The sequence below is a fragment of the Vigna umbellata genome, chromosome 2 (assembly GCF_029865625.1).
Source record: "Vigna umbellata cultivar VRB3 chromosome 2, Vumbellata_1.0, whole genome shotgun sequence".
In the NCBI taxonomy this organism is placed as follows: Eukaryota; Viridiplantae; Streptophyta; class Magnoliopsida; order Fabales; family Fabaceae; genus Vigna; species Vigna umbellata.
In genome coordinates, this window is record NC_142166.1 from 7,251,833 (window position 1) to 7,270,864 (window position 19,032).

The 19,032-nt window shown below is 31.3% G+C and overlaps 2 protein-coding genes and 1 long non-coding RNA gene across 3 annotated transcripts; 1 reads left to right on the forward strand and 2 right to left on the reverse strand.

Moving 5' to 3' along the window:
- Positions 1-1,826: 1,826 nt before the first annotated feature.
- On the reverse strand, positions 1,827-4,165 carry LOC124847275 (CASP-like protein 1B1). The gene is made up of 3 exons (XM_047324730.2): positions 3,904-4,165; positions 3,538-3,661; positions 1,827-2,532 (listed from the first exon to the last, which is right to left on the reverse strand). Exons 1-3 carry the CDS (start codon positions 4,140-4,142, stop codon positions 2,293-2,295), a joined length of 603 nt encoding a protein of 200 aa, XP_047180686.1. The 5' UTR covers positions 4,143-4,165; the 3' UTR covers positions 1,827-2,292.
- Positions 4,166-7,695: 3,530 nt separating this feature from the next.
- LOC148203296 (uncharacterized) lies at positions 7,696-10,584 on the forward strand. Its single transcript, XR_015784535.1, has 3 exons — positions 7,696-7,878; positions 9,224-9,291; positions 9,894-10,584. It is a non-coding gene; the product is annotated as an uncharacterized LOC148203296 (long non-coding RNA).
- A 499-nt stretch (positions 10,585-11,083) lies between these two features.
- LOC124847276 (vacuolar protein sorting-associated protein 2 homolog 2) lies at positions 11,084-16,628 on the reverse strand. The gene is made up of 11 exons (XM_047324731.2): positions 16,494-16,628; positions 16,115-16,159; positions 14,213-14,247; positions 14,076-14,126; positions 13,590-13,694; positions 13,451-13,522; positions 13,082-13,153; positions 11,949-12,029; positions 11,826-11,861; positions 11,665-11,723; positions 11,084-11,508 (listed from the first exon to the last, which is right to left on the reverse strand). Exons 1-11 carry the CDS (start codon positions 16,525-16,527, stop codon positions 11,445-11,447), a joined length of 654 nt encoding a protein of 217 aa, XP_047180687.1. The 5' UTR covers positions 16,528-16,628; the 3' UTR covers positions 11,084-11,444.
- Between the last annotated feature and the right edge of the window lie 2,404 nt (positions 16,629-19,032).

The following is a 19,032-nucleotide window of genomic DNA, read 5'->3' on the forward strand; positions in this document are numbered from 1 at the left end:
ATCTCATGAACATATATGAGAAGAACTTGAGGAAAAACATTTGCAATTCAAATAACCTATGACACGGTTAAGGAGCAAAACTTTGAAGAACAAATCTCCTTGAGGCTCATGATGCTCAATGAAAATTGGAATTCAAGGGACATAAAGATTGTTGGAATTTCTAGGAAACAATCAAAGGGGGATATTCTAAATGTTGTTAGCATGAAATCCTCCAAGGTGTTAGAAGTGACTTTAAGCCTAACTCAACCCCACAAAACCGGTGAGATTTGCACTCATTGGCCTTATCTCTAGTCAATGTGGGACTTCCAACCCACCCCCCTCACGTCGAGGTATATACATCTTGAGCGTGGGATTAGACATTTTTAATGGGTGGTCCGATAGCGGGTGGAACAATATGCCCAAGAAACAATAAATTATCGCTAGGATAGGCTCTAATCATGACTCTATTACCATGTTAGAAGTGGACTTTAGGCCTAACTCAACCTCACAAAACCAACTTGTAGGGTGAGGTTTGCACTCACTTATAAACTATGAATTGACATTATCTCTAGTCGATGTGGGACTTCCAACACAAGGTGTAGGTATTCAGAGTCTTGCATTAAGAGATTTTAAAAAATGTTAAGTTATGACACTATATATGCATATTTCTTTATGCTATTTGGGCATGCCAATTGGGGGGTGGGGGTAAACCTAGGAAGCATCATATGTAGGAAAGGTGTAATTGAGAAAATAAGAAAAAGATGAGCCAAATGGAAACGAAAATACATATCTTTGCTGGTAGAATTTTATATTTTGCAATATATCACAAGTTTAAATCTGAGCCATGTGAATGCTCCATTAATGTGGAGAGAGAAAGAGAAAGATTGTTGAATATAGTAAAGAGGTGTAGGGTATTTTTGGAATAAAAGAAAATAGTGGGGAGGTGCATAAGCACTTGGGGTGGTGGAGGGAGCAACACCCACCGGATTTTAAGGTAAGTCTGTTTATATTTTATTGGGCCTGTATCATATTAGATCCATGAGACAACTTATAAATACAAGGTCAGGGCCATGAGCCAGATATGCTCAATTCACACTCCAAAATGTTCCATTCACATTCTACTTACACTCTACTGAGTTCATAATACTCAATTACCATAATATTCATTTGTGAGCAACAACTCCTTCAACAGACGCCTAACTTGAGCGTTGGAGTGCCTTTGCAGGTATCTCTCCCCCCCCCGTCTGCTGGTGAAGGAGAACGAACGGTGCAAATCGAAGAAGCGCGAGCGACCCATCAAAGGACAAGCGTGCGATCTATATTGCAGGAGAGCGAGTGACAAAGTCATCCATAAGCGGCAAAGTCACGTGTCTCGATCCCACAAAAATCTTCATCGAAACAAATAATAAAAGTATAAAAAACAAAACTAGAAAATATAGAGAGAAAAAATGTCAAAAACACAATAACTAAAAAGAAAACTTATGAATAATGTGGCAACAAAAAAGACTAAATCACAATTAAGTGTCAATATGCAACCATATCAAAAGTTATCATAATGCTTAACCACACGGGGAAAAAGGTTGTTTGTCAACAATAAAACAATTAAAAAAAAGCAAGCTTTTGTATTTATAAATAATAAAAAAAGAAAAAATAATAGTTATGAAAAAAATGAGTATTGTTTTTATCATGTCAAATATGTTGGGTTTATTAAAGAGGAAATTTATCGGGGAGACTTGAATCTATGGAGGAGGAAGTTCACCTGGAAGATACAAACACCAATGAGGAATTGACACCACTCTCTATCCAAAACCTTAAGACAATGAATTAATGGGTCTTTCATCTTTATTTATACAGTGTTCCACATAGGTACAATCTTCCTTTCAAGAGTAAATCTCTTCCACATAGGTACAAAATAGTTTCATATTACATCGATTAAAAGTCAAGACTTAAATAGTTTAATATTCATTCTTTTTTTCTATATTTTGAGAAGTCTTTTAAAATAATACCATAACGAAATTTCATGTTTTTGAGCTAACAATATTTTATATATACGGTGAATGAAGAATTAACTTTTCATAAGTCCATGAATGTGAAAAACTGTAGCAAAGAGGAGGAGGAATTTCATGGCACGTACCAATTGTACAGAAAGTTGTAACCCTTTTCAAAAGGTTTAAAACAGGGGATCCACAACATATGATACAAAAAAGGAAGTTGTACACAACCAACCAACATGTTTATTTATGTTTTTCTATGCGACAAAAACAGCAGTTAAAACGAAAGAAAAACATTTGTATTACGATGATGTGTGTGATCCTATGGAGAAGCATGGTTAATGCGATTTGGCTTGAGCAATTTGATGATGGACATGACTGAAATAATGAGGAGAAGAATGAAGCCAATGAAAGAGACAACAAGGGCAGCACCACTTCTGTTGCAATAGGTTTGAAATTTGTCACATATCTTATCCCATCTTGCATGTGAATTACCATTTTTTCCCAATTCTGACATGAATGTTGCTGCACCATCACCAGCTGATGCCAGAGCCATAGCCATCTTCACCAAAGTTATAACATATATCACTTTTCATACACTACTTTCATACAACAAATATTTACGAATATATATAATTATTATAATAAACAGTGCATTGATGGTGTATACTTCGAATGTAGAAAAGGTTTACACTCGCACATCATATTTAGTTTGAATTTAAAGATATAATAGAATTTGAAAAACATAAAATTAATCATGTTTCTTATATAAAATAACAATCACCGATTTTATTATTGATTAAAATCTCCATTGAAGTGAGATTTTAAAACTATTTTATCACACTAATATGAATATATAACTTATTTTTTTATAATAAATAATAATGGAAAGAGATGTAGTTATTTTATGTGTAACTTTTATCACGAAATTCATGTAATAGTATTTCGTAAATATTAGATTTCGTTAATCTAATTGTTAGAATGAGATGGACTTCTAATTATTATTTTTTATCGATGAAAAAGAATGAAATGAAGTAAGTACATTTACAGTGTCTTAGAGTTACAACATAATATTGCACACTTGCGAATTCTTATTTTGAGTTTACAAAATTTTAAATGATTTAAAAACATTGTCATCAATTAATCTTATTTTAAATGTATAACTGATTTTTCAAGATATAAATGAATTTTCAGTTTATCTAAAATCTAAGCATGCATACGTATACTCGTGAGATATGCCATAATTTAGTATTTTGATTTGTAAATGTGTATTTTAGAAAAGTTATTAATTGTATCAATTGTACATCACATTAAGTAATTTTAAATTACATGAAATTTATAGTCTATAGTTGGTTCAGTGAAAAATGTAAAAGTTATTAAATAAATTGAGTAAAATATTACTAAAATAAATATTTTTTTTCAGTAAGGATATATAATATTGATTATTACAGTAAGAAGAAAATTATTTTTATTATAATTACAATAATATACCAATATATAAAGTTGATATAATAAAAAATATTGAATTAAATTTAAAAATTAAACTTAATAAAAATAGAGTGACTACCATGTCTAATATGGCAATGAACAGAAGCCTGAGTCCTTTGTAGTCATATTGGGGTCCTAATACATCCATTGCTATCATCACCAAATTATGCAGACTAGCATTTGCATTTGCTACAACAAAGAACCTGCATCATCACCGATTATCTATCATCATAAATTAAACGTATTGTGGGAAAAAAAATGTATAATAATATCAAAGCAAACAATAAATCTCATTAAAATAAATTCTTTTAAATTACTATGATAAAATGATACCATTTTAAGAGTAAGTTTATATCAAACTTAATTTCACCGTATATATTATAAATTCGTCTTTCATAAATAAAAGTTTAAGAAACATACACAAATAAAAGTTTAAGAAACATACACAAAAGCCGGAGTTTGGTTAAACTTTGCAGCAAGAGTTGCTGTTATCGGAGAGTTACCAACGTTGGCAACTACGAAGCTTTTGGTCTGTTTGTTGAGAGCCATGACAAGTGTTGCAGATGCAGTGGCAAAAAACGCAACCACTCTGAGGGACAAAACAACCCAATCCTTCTTCTTTGCCTTTGCCTCTGCAACTACACTCAAACCAACCTCAACTTTCTCTCCATTTTCTAAGGCCATTCTGCAAATCTCTGTCAAAACTATATCTGCTGTGATGGTGCTGCTCATATCAGTGGCTAGGGTTATTATATAGATAGGACAGTGAAATTGGTCAACCATATCATTTGTTAAGTCTAAGAAGCCATGTTAGGGTTCTTTCTCAGGATTTCTTGATTGGTGTAACCAACGCAGAACTTCAGGTGGTTGCTGGTTGGTGAAGAAATACTACTTTTACTTTCACTTTCTGGGAACTATTTTGCTTAACTTAACAAAGCTAATGCATTATTCTATTCAAATATGAAGGATTTTTAAATGTTTGTTTGAGAAATGCGATTCTTAGGTAAAGAAGGTTTCCTACCACATCTTTTCTCAAATTGCAACACTATCATATACACAGTAAAAAATGATCGTCTTGATCTTCTGTACTCTACCAGTTATTATGTGATGCTCAGCATAGCATTTATATTTTACTCACCAGACAATCTTTTAGGTTTCAACTTTTGGAAAACACATATTACCAATATACTTAAATTATAATATATAAATAATTATAATTTAATAATGGAAATTTATTGTGTGAGTTCTGTCAATATTTTCTTTTGTATACACATTTGTAATTTTTATTTTATCCTTTTTAGTAACAGTTATAGACAGTTTTATAAATTAGAAAACAATTTCTCTCAGTCACACTTAATAATTGATTTAATAATTTTATTTTTATTAGATATTATTTAACAAGTTAAAAGTTTTAATAATTTTACTTTTTATAATTAATATTAATAAAATAATTCAAATAATGAACATCATAATTTCTAAATATATTTTGTCACCACAATAAATTATTTTATTATGATTTTTTCTATAAATTTATTTAATAAGTTTACTTTTTTAATAATAAATATTATTATACATAAAGTAAAGTAATATATTTGTCACTTTTCAAATTGAGAAGATGTCTAACAAATATTAAAAATAAATATTTAATATAAAAATTATACTATCTTATTATTCAATTACTTAGTATTCAAGCCTAATAATAATAATAATAATAATAATAATAATAATAATAATTTGTTTTCATTAGATTTTGAAAGTTCATTCTGATATTAAACAATAGATAAGTAAACTTCAAAAGGTTGTTGAGACACATACACAAAAAGAATTAGAGTTTTGTAATCCATTTTTTTAATCCCTTGAAAGAGCATAACAAAACCGTAATAAAATTTTATTAGTAAATTTTGTAAATATAATTTGTCTTCACATAGTAAAATCACTAGACAATTTTATAAAATAGAGATTTAATATTTAGAAAAGGTAAAACATTGTAAAAACATAGAAATATGACACAATTTTAATATTAGTAAAATTTTATATTTATTAGCATGGTAATAAATAAAATAATAAAATAAAATAGTTTAGGGAATAAATAAAATAATAAAATAATAGTTTAAGGCACTTGTGAGAGATTTTGATTATTTATTATTAATTATTAATGTGTCATACATACATTACATTACTTTTTGTTTTTAATTCTTTAAATTTGAAAATTTTATGTATGATGTATTTTATATAAAATTAAGAAAACTTATAAGGTATATTATACCCTTTCTTTATTGAGATTTACTTCAAGTTACATTTTCATGTTAGTCAGTGTGATTTTTAACACAGTGTCAAGTAAATCATTATAGTTTAATCTACTATGACTGTAAAATTTATAGCATGCTATGAGACATCAAATAAAGGAATATGACTAACGAACTTTGTCACAAGACCGAACATTGTGAAAAGAATTAAAAGACCACTTAAGTTATATTGTGACAATGTTTGCTATATTGTATTCAAACAACAATAAGATCTCGAACAAGTCAAAACATTTGACATCGAGTTTCTCAGTTATTAAAGAAAGGGTATAAAGTGGATAGATTTTCATATAACCTTTAGGGACAAACTCTAAGATAACAATCCTCTTATTAAGGGATTTCTATCTAAAGTCTTTCATGAGCATGTTGCTCTTATGAGTGTTTTACAGTTTGAAAAATATTTAGTTTAGTGTTAGTCATTTTATTTGTTTTGTGTTCTATGTTTGATTTTATTTATGTTTACATTATCTTTTGGACATATTTTGGTTGTATATATATAGTTTTTGTCATTCAATTATTACACTTTGTACATTAAGGTTATCATATTGGTTTCATTGAGATAAAATAAACAAAACTTGAAAATAAACATATACAAGTCATTTTTAGTAATTTTCATATCACATATTTCATGATAAGTCCATGTCATTTGGTTCTGTCAGCGTTAACAATCATTGACAAATTTAGTTGTGATTCTAATTCTATATGCAAATGTAATCAATGAACAAGATTTTTTGAATATGTTCAAAGAATATAATGACAATTTTGAGCTCCTAAAGTCTAAAAAAAAGTAATTATTGATTTCAAAAATGAATTTTTCGTTAACATTCTTTTCATTCTACTACGAGTGTTTATAATTTTCAAATATAGTACTAGGGGATTAATGTTTGATTTTTCAAAAGTTTGGTTTTTGTCCTTTAAAAATAAATATTTAATTTTAGTTCTTTTTTGTTTTGAAATATTACTTTTAGTCCATCTAATGTTATTTAAATTAATTACTTTTCTTGCGTTTATAAGGTTCTATATGTGAATATTAAATAAGAAATATTCAAGCACGAAACAGGTCAATATAATTGTTAGTACTTTTTAGTAGTTCAACTGTTGAATTTAAAGTATGTTTGGGGAAGATTATTCTTCCAAATTTCAGTTGTTTGGAGTTTCAATTGTTTGTTTGATACTAGTTGAAATTTGTATAAAGATTTTATTTTAAAAAATAAGTTTTTGAAAGTAAAAAGAAAAAAGAAATCGTTGTCATAGTTTTCTTTTGCCGATCAACTTAATAATACTAATTTTCTTACATAAAATTTTATTTTTTTATTTACTTTCAAACAAAATTAATTATCACATGACTAGTTTTTTCCAAGTCATAAATAATCTAGAAACAATCTAAGAAATTATTTCTTGAAAGTTTGATATGTTGTAATCTTTGTTGCATCTTGAAGACGGTATGAAATGTCCTCCGTATCTAGACTTAAACATTTACTAATGTGACTAGACAATTTCTTCTTGTACCTCCACGAATTTTTCCTTTACCCATATAAAAAATTTCGTTTTGACCCTTTTCAAATTATTAGAAAGTTATTTTTGGACGAAAATCATTTTTTCTTAGAAGAGATTTTTAAATTATACAGTTCGAAAATCAAATAACTTTCTAATTGTACAATTTGAAAACTATATTTTTAAGTTATTTTTAACTTTCAACATAATCCAAAAAAGGGCAAAAACAAAATTTTATGGAATCCAATAAGAAATTTATGGAGGTGAGAAAAAAGTTGCCTTGTGAACATTAGTTTAAATATGAATGTGTGATTTGTGGTGCTAATATTGTCACTCAAGTCTTTTGGAATTGTCCAAATGGGTCAAGATGTGTTATCCTAGTCGATACCATAATTGTAAATTCCAGAGGCATTTTATTTCGAAATATTGTTGGACCAAATATTGTGGCTTGACAAGCTCCCAAGCTTCTTCTCCAGACCCTGACAAGGCCAAACATAAGGCTAAAGATGACGCTTCGAAGGCCTCGATAAGTGGTTCCTTCCACATGAGGACTAAACAACCTGCTTACCAGCACGACGTAGTTGTCGTTTTGGACTCTCATACGGTCGATTTATCGGCCCCAGGTAATCTCAACTACTCCATAGGACTGAAAGAGCATGATATTCTCCGTCACTTCTTTGCCCGCGATCGTGTTTATCTAATACCAAATCCAATTGCTGTTAATCTTGACAATATGTACATTAGCGCGCACAATACAATCCACGGTAGTCTTATCTGATTCCACAAACTGAAGATGATAACGAGCAACAAAGAGTTTTACTCTCGCGTTGATAAAATATCAAATGCACTAGCTTTCGGATGCAATCTTATAACATAAATGAAGCTCAGAGCCCTAACTCTAACCGACGTACCAACTAGGTACGATTTGGGTGGACTCAAGAGGCCTAGAGCTGTAACGGATCTTCCGATCCCCACAGCCTTCGCCTTTGCTATCCAACAACTGGGCATTGTAAACATTGCTGACTTATAACATGATTTGAAAGTCGTACCCTGCAAGCCACAGACGGGATTTAGATTCGGCCAACCCACAGGCATTCTCTGGAACCCTAACGCTTATCAACAAGCAGTTGAATATGCAAGAAACCTTGGTATGCGATTCACAATCGTTTATACCACTGTGAAAGAAGACACTACTTGGTGGCTATTTCAGCAAGACTACACAGAAGAAGTCTTTCAGCTAACCTGCCCCTGTCCAGAAACCAACTTCACAAAAATGATGACGCTAGCTCACTCGTTGTATCTTAACAATGAAGGAGCCTACCCATCGAACGCAATCTCAAACCTCACCAGCGCCCCCACACACTTGAAATTAGTTTAATGCACTAATTTTTGAGAATTTATGCTTTATTTTGACAATGATATTAAGTTGTTCAATTTCGTAGCCCGATTAAAGTCTTAGATTCGAACTTGAATTGAAATGTTAATTTCGTAGTCCCATATCCACTAGAGATAAGATCAATTTATAATATATAAGTGTGTGCGAACCTTAGCTTAGACCGGTTTTGTGGGATTGAGTTAGGTTTAAATTTCACTTCTTAACATGGTATCAGAGTTATAGTTAGAGCCTATCCTAGCGATATTTGTTGTTTGTTGAGCATGTTCTTCCAACCGCTATCGGACCGTTATCTCGGACCACCCATTAATGTCTATACTCATTCTCGAGATGATGTCTATACTTCGATGTGAGGAGATGTGTTGAAAGGTTCATATCGACTAGAAATAAAACCAATTTATAATACATAAATGGATATAAATCTCATTTTACAAGTTGATTTTGTGGGATCAAAGTTAATTTCTTAACAATAATTTTCTCTATATGATTTTCTCTTTTTCGTCGTTGGGCGATTCTGTTATTCATATTGGTGCATTCTTGTTATGATATCTAATACATGATATCATTACTTGCAGTCAATTCCTCATTCTCCGAGCCAAACTGTCGTAGCAGAAAATCCTATGTTTATTCGAGTGGGAAATTGGTAAGTACTATTGCTTTTCTTTTTTGGTTGGTTTTGGATGCATATTTGACTAAAGTATGTTTTTAATCCACGAGAATAATTCCTTTTATTTTAATCCGAACTTAAATTTTTTATCATTATTAATTCTTATAATACACTATTTTTTTAAAGCCACTGGTGAATGAAAACAGTTTCTTTTAATATTTTTTAAGGATTAAAAATAAATAAATTTAAAATTGACCAATTAAAAAATTGGGTTTAGGACTATGGGCCTGTTTAGATGAACTACTTTATCATAAGTTCTTACAGGGGAGAAAAATTAGGAGATAAAAATAATTTAATTTGTCCAATAGTTAAAATTAGTTTGTGTAAGTTAAACATAATTTAGATACGCCATAGGGGACAACTTCTAAAAATCAGTCCATGTACAAGTTAATTTTAGTTTATAGAAAAGTTAATCTCAATTTTTCTTATTTCTTTCTCTAGGAGTTTGTGAAGAAGCTCGTCGAGAGAGATCTTAAAATTATACTTAAGCCTATATAATTCGTTTACTTCATTTCACAATCTTTTCTGTAATTTTTGGGCAAAGCAATATTTAAACTTACTAGAATTCGATGTCACAGGTGAGTAATGTTGTTGTGGGCGTTACAACAGATAAGAAATGAGACTCTTATCACATTATTATGTTATATAAGTGTAAAGGAACATTATTTTACTTATCATCAGCCGCTGGAGCTTGAAGATATTGTCCGTGAATCTGAAATGGCTGCAATAGAAGTAATACATTTTATCCAGTATGTGTTTGAGACTGCTGGAGCTATTTTATGTTTATGCATACAAGGAGAAGATTTTTTCTTTGAAGTGATTACCAAGGAGGCCCACCTTTTGCTGAGGTTGTATGATAGCGTTTTTCACACCTCGAATTAGAATTAGCATATTTAGTATGTTTGCTAATAATAGTTTTATTATGCAAGAATATGTGTAGAGTCTGCTAAGATGCCTAGAGTCAACTGCTTCTCCATTCTCTGTATAGTGAAAGATACCAAAGTCTATCTATGTACAATATAATATACTCTCCCATCTTTGTAACACTGTTTCACAATGACTTGATGTCTCAGTTTTTTTCTTTTTTCATTGGGTGCCAGAATATGCACTCAAAATTATTGGAAGCACCATTTAGTGATCACCGCTACACGCCACCGTCAACCACCGCCATTGGAGAAGGAGAAAAAGGTCCAACCAACCGCACACACATGTAATACAGGGACAAAAGGGTCGTTTTGAAAAATTCATTGGAGAATTGAGTTATTGTGATTTACGTCCAAATAATTCTACTATCTTGTGTTGCATATTCCAGTAGAATATTTCTATGAAAACTTTTATTAATGCCTCAAAGGACAAATGGATTTTGTGCCTTCTATTATCCTTCTGCACCTAAACTAGGAACTCTAATCATAAAGTCAAACTATAATACAAAGTCGATGTCAGCTAAATCCGATTTCAAATTACCTCTCTCACTCTGGTTGAATTTCATTACACATTGTGATCTTAAGCTCTCACAATAGAGAACAAAATAAAGAAAGAAAACACAAATGGATAAAATTGACTGTTTGAGTTAGAAAAAACAGAGAAAAAGGAAAAAAAGTTTTATTGTAATATTATTTTATTATTTATGTATGTTATCATTTCATTTATTTATTATATACAGTACATACTCGATTATGTAGTATTTTTAAACAAGAATTAGAGTAGAAAAAGGTGCCATCATCGATATATAGTGATTTTTTAACATGAATTATTGTAGGAAAAAACATCATAAATCAGTCACCTTTTACTGCATTCATCTTCATTCTTGCATGGAAGCCACTTGCATTGGCTTCTGTGCTGTCTCTTTTTTCACATCAACACAACACAGTGTCTCTTTTCAAAAAAAAAAAATAACCACAAAAAAAATTAAAAAATACCCACATACAGATTTACAAATTCCCAAATTTTAATAAAGGTTTGCAGCAGTCTCAAATATCCCAGTCTACTTTTACTAGTTCTTCACATCCAAACACAACAGCATAAATTTTGTAACTATGAGGTGCCAATAATACAATCTCTGCATTGCTATATTATATATAACGATTTGTACATTAAGAAACACATGAGCGAGCGTAGCAGCCAGATATTTATATTCTTCGAAGAGATGCCAATCTCTTTTCAAGTTCTTCAACATCTTGGGATTCTTCTGATCTGCATCCAAAAAGAATTTTCTCTCATAAAATACCACAGTCAACACAATAAAAAGTGTTTTAAAAGCTTTAACTGAAAGATCAACAACTTTTTTTAAGGATAGTCTAATACAAAACAGCCAGTATTCCTTGAAGCAACTTGACCTATAAAATGTACCTTGGAGCAACATTTTCAGTATTCCTTGAAGCAATTCGTCCTTTCGGAGCAGAAGATAACTACCATCATAAAATATCACCATCAGGTTCAACATTCAGAAAACTAATTGAATGAAATAATTAGTGCAAAGACAAAGGATTCATGCTGTGTCTAAAACCAACCTGGGATGCAATATCCACTCCAATCTCATCAAGAACCTATCAAGAATAAAATGGAAATTTTAGAAAAAGAGAATACTTATAATATCAGGCTGTACAATTAAGAAGTTGGTTATTCATATTCACCTGGTTGGTGAGCTCTTCGGTTTCTTCTTCGGCTTCATCTTTGTCTAAAGTTTCATCAATAGATTCTGACATCATCTCAATCTACAAATACATTAAGTTATAAATTTATGAAGCAAACGAAAATATCATCAAATGCATTGGTGGAGCTGAACTTGAATATCACTATCAGGCACAGGCATCACAGCTGTTTGCCATAGATGCCTTTTGTTTCACAAATTTAATAAGCACCCCGTTTTATTTTTAATAAAAAACAAGTGCACTCTTAAAAATAATCATTTCCAGTTAATTGCAAATTTGAACAGGGTAATAATAATCTATTTAAAAATTGAAAACGCTAGTGTTTTCCAACTTCCCTATAAAACACCCTCTTAGCAGTTTACAGCAACACAGAAACTACTGAGACACGAAGCCAATACTTTTCATGGATACTTCCTTTTTGGTTGCTTCTACTTAATACTCGAGCACAACTTGGCTACTCCCTAGACTTTAAAAAAGCCTTTTTGTTATTACTATTTCAGTTCTGCCTTCCATGTTTCTTTTGCGCTGTTGCTAGTACAACATCCTTTTCCATGCAGATTTCCATTTGCTTTCAGCTGAAAACTAAGCTTAATGGCTGACACACATTAACTTACATCCATAGTCCTCATCTTCATTGTTTTCGTCCCTATCTTTTGGTACACATGTTTTTCTTTTTTTAACTGTTTATTTCTTAAATCAATCTTCCAATTAAAATATATTGTTATTAGATATTGGTAATGAAAATGACTTTTTTATCTATGAACCACCATGCTTTAGATGGACCATGCAATAACGACACAATTGAAAATACACTGAATTGAGAGTTTAAACTAACAGTAATTTATGCTGAAATGAAAAAATAACTTCTTTCAATTTTTAGTGTGCAAAACCCTCTTTCATGGACTGAAAGAGTTGCTGTAAATGCCAACCAACAGATTCCAGGGTCCGTCCTCCTAACAACATCTCACAATATTGACATATTATTGTTAAGACAACTGGGTTATATGCTACCTAGTGAAAGACCATACTGGATCGGTCTAAAATAAAAGGCTACCACTAATGCATAAAACTTGCATGAGAACACATCAGAAATCTTGGTTAAAAGGGTAAATTACCGTCATGTCCAATTGGGCTGATTGCTTTTGGAATTCTCTGATCACTTTCACTTGTTTTGCCGGTGCCATTTGCTGAGAAGAAAAGATAATGCATCATTTAGTCATGTCTGGAAAGATCCATCAATTTCACAAAAGAATCTCACATATATGAACTTTTGATTCAGTGAAAAAAGAAAATTGAAGAAAAACCTAATATAAGCTTTCAGTCAACATATTCAATGGAATACTCAAGTTCAAGACTTTTTGGCCATTTACTAAATTCAGATTTAGGACCAAGGATAGGAACCTTGGATAACACAAACAATTAATAAAAGAAATGCATTCCATAATTTGAGTGATATGATGAAGAATAAATTTGGGTAACATTACCTTATTCATTGCCACCATTGCTTTAGTTGCACCCTTCATTCCTGTGGAGATTGAAGTGCTTGCATATAATGCCTGCAAAAGAAATTTGGAAATTATGAAAAACTAAGAGTCTTGATATTGTTAAAATCAAACTGCATACCTGTGTGTGAGTTGCTACACCCCTGATCTGTGCACGACTTCCCTGCAAATTGGTTATCTGTTGACGTAACCTAACAAGTTGACGAGCTAAGATTCTGGTGGCAGCCTGTAACCCAACACTTCCTTATTCAGTATTTCTATGTAGCTATTATCATGAATGTCAATAAAACAGGTTCATATACACAAAACACGGGATATTATCTTGGAAATAGGCAAATGAGCTTACAACTGAAGCTCAAATTAACATATAAATTACTCTGTTGAATAAAATGAACTAATACACTATCATTCCCCAGAGACTAATGGTGGCGAGTACACTGGTGAACTGGAAATCCAAAGTGAGATGAAAACACAGATATACAACAGATCAAAGATTGTTATCAATATCATATGGTCTATAACCTGTGGACCACATAAACAAAAAACAAGTATGGTTTTGTGGCTCATTAACAATTGTGGAGGACAGGCATTTAAATGAGAAACGTACTTCGTTTCCAGTTTTTGCTTCTCTCTTAATTTCTGCCACCAATTTTTTTTCCTGCAATTGACAAGGAAATGAAGCACTAAATAGAAATATGAAACAGAAAGCAAAACACTAAGAATGTCTTTGTTATCATTATGTACCTCCATCTGAAGTGATGTTATCTCTCTTTCAATTCCTACAAGATTAAATGAAAGAAAAAGAAAACAAACATAAGAGTTGCCTTATGGAAATATGAACTAAGTTTGAACCCTTGATATTTTGTAATACCTTTAAATGTACATCCCAAAGACAAAAATAACAGGAAAATGAAGAGAAGAAAACAGAGAACAATATCGAATGTCAAGCCTTACTAATTCCTAATAATATTTTTAAATGTACAGCCATATATGATATAACCATTAGTGACACTCAACCTATGTTGACGCCAATGTTTTGAAAGAAGTCCTTTATGAAGAAATACATAATTTGAGTATTATTTTGGTGTCCATATCTGTCTTGATCCTACCCATCAAGCACTTCATTAGCTTCTGGTTAATTTTTCTTAATTTGAATGGAATTTAAAACATATATTATGAAATTGGTCATTAATAACATTGGAGATCCCAATTTGACTAGAGATATTGTTAAAATATAATATACATACATACATACATATATATATATATATATATATATATATATATATATATATATATATGGATGCAAACTTCACCTTATAAGTTAACTTTATAAGATTGAGTTAGATTTAGAGTCTACTTTCTAAGATGGTATATCAAAGTTTATCCTAATGAGGTTTGTTGGGCATACTGTGTGACCAGTTATTGAATCCATTTCTATTTGTTCCACAATTGAGATGTCAAATTCTCGGTATGAGAGAATGTGTTAAAAATCTCATAACGACTAACGATACAACTAAATTATAGTATATAAGTGGGTGAAAAATTCAACTTACAAGCCGATTTTGTGATTGAGTTAGACTTAAAATTCATTTTCTAAAAAATAACAAGAACCATATCCATCTAACACAAACCTCCTAAAAAGATTAAACTACACATGCAAGAAATTATAAAATTTGTAGCACAGACACAAAAAATAAGAAAACAAAAATGATTGGTCAAAATTCAAGGTAATGGTTTTAAAGGAAAATCATTAGGGAAATATAGATACAAGAAACCATTAAGGTAAGACAGAACTACTTAGGACAAAACTAAAAATTAGGAGCAAGGACAAAAATAAAGTTGAGAAACAAAAAATGTTGTTGAAAGTTGAGGAAGGTTGACTTATGTATATCGGCCTGAATATTTTCTACTAAAAATTACACGGGCTAATCAAATGGAACTACCAAATGGTCTATTGGTTGGCAAGGGAACCGACTGAAAACAAATATAATCTTTAGGGATTTAAGATTATGTCCCCCACAACAAATCAGTAGTATTTCGGTTTGATTCATACAAACAGTTATGGTAGTAGGGAAGCAAAAGGAAGACAGTAATTAGCAACTTCTCCTGTTCACAAATATTGAAGAAAATCATTTTAAAAAGATCAACCAAAAATAGTTTGCACGGGAAATCTTAATTGAACACTACCCATAAAATTGTTTGCTAGGTTCTCCTATATATGATTTTTAACTATTAGCTTCGGCCATCTCAACTATTTATCACATGAAATATGCAGCCTCATACGATATACATTATATTCAAAAAGGAAATTCACTTGCATTAACACAAACATTATTCTTGTAATTCATAAATTATCAGAGCACATGCTCAGGGTCTCGCAGCTGAATTCATAAATTGATTTTATTCTTGTAATTTCCCTAACCCTATGAGGTTCCAAGTTTATTCAATTTGATGAAAGCAAGAGTTAGGGAGAGATTACACACAGAAGTAAGACCCAGATGTGATGTACCATTGTACTCAAGCAAGCTAATTCTTTGCTATTTGGGGAAAAACATTTCTCAATGAAAACAAAATCCCCATTGCGTCATACAAGCAGATAGTAAATGCTACAACTTCTGAATCATCAACCATTCAAGTAATTACCTCTGGTTGCAACAGCCATTTCCCTCTTACTTGAACGCAGAGCTTCTGTCATTAAAATCAAAAACAGACGCAAATGAGTGCCACTACCCAGACACAATAAGAAGTTCAACCCTCCTACTTCCTTTCCAACCTTCACCAAATTCAAACAATACCACAAAATATGGACAAAAAAAAAATCTACAAAATTAGCAGCACAAAACCCAAAATGTTTTTAAAATTCTAAAGACCCGGGTATGTCTTCTCAACGAAAACTAGATCCAATTCTAAGAGGAAAGAAAAGTTCGAATTCTGAACGCAAATCATAAGCTTTACGGAAAAAGGGAAATAAAGCAATGTGGAAAATTTTGAAAGAGAAAAAGAGGAAGAAAAAGGGGTGCACCTTTGGGTGAGGTTTTCTTCTTGAAGATGTTCATGTTGACGTTGATCTTGGAAATGAGAAAACCCTAATTGAAAAGGAAGCACAGCAGAAGTAGACACAGTTCAGTGTGTGAAGTGATTGTAGCAAAGAGAAAGAAAGTGAAGAGAAGAAAGGAGAAAATATGCCTCGAGGAGCGTACCACGTGTCCACGCATCCAACGGTTCTCCTCTAAGTAGCCGTTACAGCTTTGGTTGAGTCAAGTGCAAATCGCATTTCGAGTTTTTTATTACATTTTTTAGTCCGTTACCAATGCTTTGATAGATATGTTATTCAACTATGATACTTGCTCAATTTAATTATTATTTTAAGATGCTCTATTTAATTATTGTTTCGGTGCTCAATTTAATTATTAGAGTGTGTTGATAATATATATTTTTATTTATTTAATTTAAAAATTGATTAAACTAAAAGAATAATTAAATAAAAAATGTATAAATTAAAAAGAGAAATCCTCTTTATAATAGTATAGTCTAGACAACAATAATACTTTATTATACGGTAATCTTGTTAAATTTTATAATAACTATTTTAATTTTTTTTATGATTTTAAATTAATGGTTAATATAAATAATTTATGCTGACAAATAATGAAAATCAGAATAAATTTTCTACAAATAAAAATTATAAATTTATTACATGATCACTAATTATAAACAAGTATATATTTATTTATTTGTGTATGGTGAATTTGATTAACTTTATCATTTTCTCAATTCAGAATTAACATTATTAATAATTTTAATATAATGATTGTAAAGTTCTATAAAATGACATTTAAAAAAAGAGAAGTGAGACTCTACTATTTTAATATTAAAATATTTTAATATAAATAGTTTTGTTATAAATGAGTTTTATTATTTTAAAATATATATCTTTTTAGAAATCATTTACCTGACTCCTTTTGGAGTTCTCATTCCATGTTCATCTGTTTGAAGATCAAAAACTGTTGGAATGGTCCCTGAGACAAGATTCTCAAATCTATCCGATCATTTCTCAGATAAAGTAACTTAGTTTCTGCTCTCTTTTTTTGTCAGTTTTGTTTTTCTCTTGCATGTAATTTTTTCGTAGTTGCATGTGATGTTTGAGTCTTCTATAAGAATTTATGTTGATTAATGGTTTTAACAATATACACTGATCATGTTTCTGTTGTTCATAGGAGTAGATAGATGTTCTTGCGTGTTTGATACTATTTTGGGCATTTTAGAACAATTTGGTCATATGTTAGGTAAGGGAAGTTAACTACCACTTTTGATATTGCCTATGTTTTGATACATTGTGATGCATGTTTGATTTGGTCTAAAAATGAAGATTTTGGTATGTGGAATTACTATTGTTTTCTGTTGAGTGTGTCCTTGTCTTGTTGAGATTGGGGTTGAGTTGAGGAATTCTCAATCTGGTCATTTTAATTAGTATTCATTCTGATACTTAAACCTATTTTAGAACCGTGTATTGAGTCAGGAATACCAATATGGTCATTTGAACATATTCCTAGTTTCCCAATTTGTAGTGTTTAATTTATGTTTTTATGGTATGGCCTTGAGCATAAGCTTGGTAGGGAACATTTCAAGTCCAGGACGCTGAGCATCAGGTTTGTGCCATTGAGCGACCAATTATATGAATGTTTTAGTGTTGAGCAGTGGCTTTGTACCATTGAACGTCACTTTTCCCTACAAGTTTGGACCCCTTTTTCTTCATAATTTGCTCAGCGAGAGGTTGGTCTTGCTGGGCGAGAAAAACTGCGAGAGTTTTGCACTAAGCGCCAAAGATTGGCGCTGAGCGCACACATTTGCAAGGACTCTTGCACTGAGCGTCAGTGCAACTTTCTATGATTTTTCTAACTTTTATGGTTTGTTGTGGACTCTATGCTTGCTTATTATATAAATTATTATGCTTAATAGATTGATAACGTGATTGTAAGTATGTATGGCTTTTATTCATGTATGACATATGATGATGATTGGTTTTGCTATTGGAGATGTGCATGGTATATGTGTTTGGTGTAATTCCATGAATCTAGTGGAAAGATTTTATGGTGTTGTTCAATCATGTATATATTGATGTAGAGATTCTGAAATAGGAGTTATCCTAACACTTTAATACCATTCATCCTCAAGTAAAGAAGTGTGGGAGGATTAGCAAGAGGTCCTCGTCTATAGGCATTAATTTGATCCTAGACGCTAAGAAGGCTAACCTTATAGGTGGTATAGTGATAATCCTTTTATTTATGACTCTGCAAAGTATATATACCACTACAAGTACGGGACTAAATGGGTCAAAAGTCTGGTTGAAAGTCAAGTTGAGCTGGCCCATTGAAGATTGAGTTAAGTCGGTTCAAGTCAAAGGTCAACTTGGGTTGACTAGGCTGAAGAATCGAGTCAAGTTGACTTAAGCCGATTAGGGCTAAAGGTTGAGGCAAGTATGCTCAAGCTCAAGATCGATATGAGTTGCCCTAAATGAAGGTCTCCTTGAGTTGATTCGAGCAAAAGGTCAACTTGAGTCG

Coding starts and splice junctions, on each gene's coding strand:
- LOC124847276 (XM_047324731.2), bottom strand. CDS start 16,527: ATGAACATCTTCAAGAAGAAAACCTCACCCAAAG. Junction 13,695..14,075: donor AAGCAAAAACTGGAAACGAA/GTACGTTTCTCA, acceptor GTTGGGTTACAG/GCTGCCACCAGAATCTTAGC. Junction 11,724..11,825: donor GAGTGGATATTGCATCCCAG/GTTGGTTTTAGA, acceptor TTATGATGGTAG/TTATCTTCTGCTCCGAAAGG.
- LOC124847275 (XM_047324730.2), bottom strand. CDS start 4,142: ATGGCCTTAGAAAATGGAGAGAAAGTTGAGGTTGGTTTGAGTGTAGTT. Junction 3,662..3,903: donor AACCAAACTCCGGCTTTTGT/GTATGTTTCTTA, acceptor GTGATGATGCAG/GTTCTTTGTTGTAGCAAATG. Junction 2,533..3,537: donor TCATTGCCATATTAGACATG/GTAGTCACTCTA, acceptor ACTTTGGTGAAG/ATGGCTATGGCTCTGGCATC.